Here is a 3,908-nt window from a genome sequence, read left to right as displayed (position 1 = left end):
GTATTTTAGAGGACAATGTTTCCAGTGGGAAAAAAATATGTCAACAAGTAATCAGGAAAGTCAAAGAACAAGATTTTTAGCAGCAGGATCTCCTTGGTGGTCAGTAGAAATACAGTGAGGACATTAGCTGGAGCCAGGGATGTGCTGGGCCCATAATTCAGCCCGGGAAGTGGAGGTGCGGGTGAAACTAAACACAGACGATGTGGGCGTGCGAGTGCATTTTAGGTAACTTTAGGTCCTACAGTGACCTAAAATCATTGTCCATGGAATGTCATGTTTATACCTGCCACAGAAGACAGTGCTGCATTGTTGTACACAAAAGGGATTTCTTTTTTGTAGCTCAGGACACTTTTTGCACAGTTCACACTCGGATACTGTACTGAAAGTAACATTGTGCTATACCTTCTAACACAATAACAAAAAGAAAGCAATATAATACAAATGCTGCGCCGTTCTACTCCTCATTAAGACCACCATTTTGCCCATGCATGCGTCTTGTGGTACTCTAGCAACACAGGGATTAAAAACAAAGCTTCAGACATCAGCATCCCAAAATCTATTCAATCTGAGGTGGACTACTGTATCTATTCACTCTGAGGTGGGCTACCGAGAGTGATGCATTTAAATACTAGACTATCGAGGAACCACAAAAACTAGTGTTGCAGTGCCCTCTACGGGTTGAAACGTTCAATTTAACACTAGTTTTTGTGGTTCCTCGATAGTCTAGTATTTAAATGCAGTGTTTTTTTTGTGATACTCCTTACCCTAGACGATGAGGATTAACATTAAAATAATAATAAGTATGATAGTCTGATGAAGAGCAGAGGCTCGAAATCTCACATCCATGGTATAAACTTTAAAGGAATCATTAAATAGTTTTGGACCATCATCCAGTGTGCGGACCTTATCTTTCTTCTTTATTATTCTAACCTCGGCCCGGCACATGGTTTTCATGCTTTGTGCTTCTCTGCAAGTAAAAAGGCCTCGACATTTCTGGAGAAAACTGGTCGCAAGAAGACAGCTTGAAATAATTGACATGAACTTGATTTTGAGTTTATTTAAAAAGGATATACAAAAAAAAACAGATGGGAGTAGAAATCTACATCAATGACAAAAGACAAGCAAGCAGAGATTGACAGCCAACATTTGAGCATCCCTCTCACGCGGATGATAACGGCTCATTTATGCTTTGTTGAAACCAGAGTGCTGCTCGCTGAAGCATAAATTGGTCAGTGGTTCATCTCGGGTACTGCTAGATAGAAAACTAGCAGCACTATAGTTCCCACAGGACTGCGTTAGGTGAATAACACTGAGGGTGAATGGTCAAGTTCAGCTGAGTGCATTTCTAAGCATTCCTATTTACACCTGTACAACAGCTCACAGGTCAGCAGCAGGCGAACAGCTATAGGCTACACATATGTTTGTTCTGTCATACTAGGTCAGATTATCGTCGCTTGTAGTCGAAGCAGCAGCATGACGATAAGACACGTACGTAGACACATATTGATTGTTGCACCTGGTGGAGATGAAGTCCACTTAAATTAGAGGATTTACAAAAGGACCCTTTATCTGTGGTTAGTTCGTAGCACGTTCTACCACGGAGCTGTGACGCGCCATAAACGGGATTGGCATTTCCTGTATGGCGAGTCTAGCTTCATTTGCACTATTTAGGAGAAAGGAATACGGCAACGTAAATGGGAGCGTAATGTTTCCGTGGTGCATGGAGGCAAGATGTCTGTATTGCCTTGCTACTTGTTCTAAAACACAAACGTCTACATTAGGAACAGCTCTGCACTCTTTGCTCGTATTGCTCATGTCAGAATATAGCTCAGTATTAGTGGAAGTACCCTGGTTGGATATGGGAGGCCCATGACAAAAAACCAAGACGGCACCCCCAGGAGAACACCAAAGTAAAACAAAATAATTGAGAAATTTAAAGCATCAAACACATAAATATATACCGCATTATGCATAAAATCAAACATAACTGTAATTGCATGTTAGAAGAACCTTCAAAAAGAATAAAGTGCAACTTTGAGGAATACTGTGATTGGAAAGTCTACTTTTTTCCTTGTTTTTTTTTGGTGTGGGGTGGGGGCGGGGGGCATTAGAAAGAAAAAGGTAGTTTGGTTTGATTACCTTCATTTTTAAATTGCAGAAACACAAACAAAGAAATGTTAAAAATAAAAAAAGGATAAAACGAACAAAAACTAAAAAAAACACAAAAACAATTCATCGTTATTAGAGATGGAGGGCAGCTTGATCCAACAGCCTGTAGGGCAGCCAGTGTGGGTCATTTTGGGCCTGACCCAACAGCCTGTAGGGCAGCCAGTGTGGGTCATTTTGGGCAGAGAGGAGTGCTTTCTTGAGTCCACTTTGCTGCCAATGGTCAGCTTACCATCAGGAGTCAGGACGTGGACGGGGCAGTTTAATAATCACCCAATGATACAATTACTCATCTGTTAGTGGAGGAGAGAGAGAGCAAAAACAACAAAAACCCACTGTAGCAGAGAGAGTATAGGAGATCTGGTCTATATAGAAAGTTCACAGCAGACTCTCCTTTGAACACAAAACACTCCGTTACCCTCAGTCATTTTGCTGCACCCTTGCCTGCCAATCAAAGGGTTTTACGTTTCCCCCGGGCGCGTCCTGCCGGGCATCATGTCCAAAGTGCTAAAAGGTAGTGGATCAGTGTGCTGGCCGCGACACCCCACAGGCGCACAGAGCTACAGTATCGCCGGCCATTGTCCCAGTGTGTTCTGGACGGCTCTGTGGTGGTGGTGGTGGTGGGGGGGGGGGCCCTCAGGTGGTGGGGGCGGGGGGCCCTCAGGCGGTGAGTTTCAATCGTCCTGCAACAAAGCAGAGTCAGAGGCAGGTCAGCTGTGTGTGCGTTGTGCAGGTGGCGACAGCGTTCCACAGCATTAGCCAAGTCCACACACACACACACACGCACCCCCAACCCAGCCACAAAAGCAGCAAAGATGACAAACAAAAGGCCCATGCACATTATCACAGCGAGAACGAGGCTTCTCCTGCACTGTGTATGCTGCTCACTCACCGCTGTTGGGTCACAAAATATATTCTTATGCCAAGTCAGCACCTTGTATCTGTTGTGGTATAAATGAAGTCCAATGTTGGGCCAATGTCGCAAATGAGAATATGGATTAATAAGCCACAAAAAAAACAAGATTTGTTGATCCATTGATGATACACAAGAATCCACCAATCAGATTCAACTACCGGTATGTAGGTTCTTGGTCAGGGACACGTGATTTGGAAAGGTACGGGAGCAGTTTTCAAACTCCACCCCCTGGGGAACCACACTGGAATCCAAACTGCGCTAATTTATGTCACTATACTTAGGCCTAGTTGTTACTAAACATTAATTAGTTACAGCTGGTCCGACTGTCATGACATTCAGCGAGCGCACCTTTCAAAGCAAGAGTGGTCTATATAGCCGATGCAAACGGTGGGTGCGGTTTGGATGCCAGGGGGCGGGGTTTGCCAACCGCTCTCGTACCTTTCCCAGATCACACGTGAGGCGTACTGTATACCATACAGCACGCTGTGGTCTGTGCACGACTGTGAAAGGCAGGAAATGGGTCTCAATTATTGAACTGAGCCGCAGAGGCACATGCAAATACATTCTTTGTGTGATGTGAATGAGCCTTCTGGAAGATATAAGAATACTTGAACGCGCGCACACACACACACACACACACACACACACACACTCACTCTTAGGTCTTAGGCCAGATACAAATGAGCATTCAACCACATTACTGTATACTCCAAAGCCAACACAAGACACGAACATGTACAGTACACACAAACGCGCACACACATTCTTAGGTCTTAGGCCAGATACAAATAAGCGTTCAACCACATACATCCATTCCAAAGTCAAC

The 3,908-nt window shown here is 44.2% G+C and overlaps 1 protein-coding gene across 8 annotated transcripts in view; it reads right to left on the bottom strand.

Annotated features, from left to right (window-relative positions):
* Positions 1-1,031: 1,031 nt before the first annotated feature.
* kifc3 (kinesin family member C3) overlaps positions 1,032-3,908 on the bottom strand; it is a 62,542-nt gene continuing 59,665 nt past the window's right edge. For 6 of the 8 annotated variants that reach the window (XM_080776070.1, XM_080776072.1, XM_080776067.1 and 3 more), the window contains one exon: positions 1,032-2,849. In XM_080776070.1, coding sequence (XP_080632196.1) covers positions 2,841-2,849 — 9 coding nt within the window. In that variant the 3' untranslated portion in view covers positions 1,032-2,840. The other 2 variants (XM_080776068.1, XM_080776069.1) reach the window with 1 other exon arrangement.

Source organism: Protomyctophum bolini, assembly GCF_963924005.1.
Source record: "Protomyctophum bolini genome assembly, chromosome: 1".
Taxonomy (NCBI): Eukaryota; Metazoa; Chordata; class Actinopteri; order Myctophiformes; family Myctophidae; genus Protomyctophum; species Protomyctophum bolini.
The sequence above is the reverse complement of the archived record's forward strand: the minus strand, read 5'-3'. Positions and strand labels throughout refer to the sequence as shown.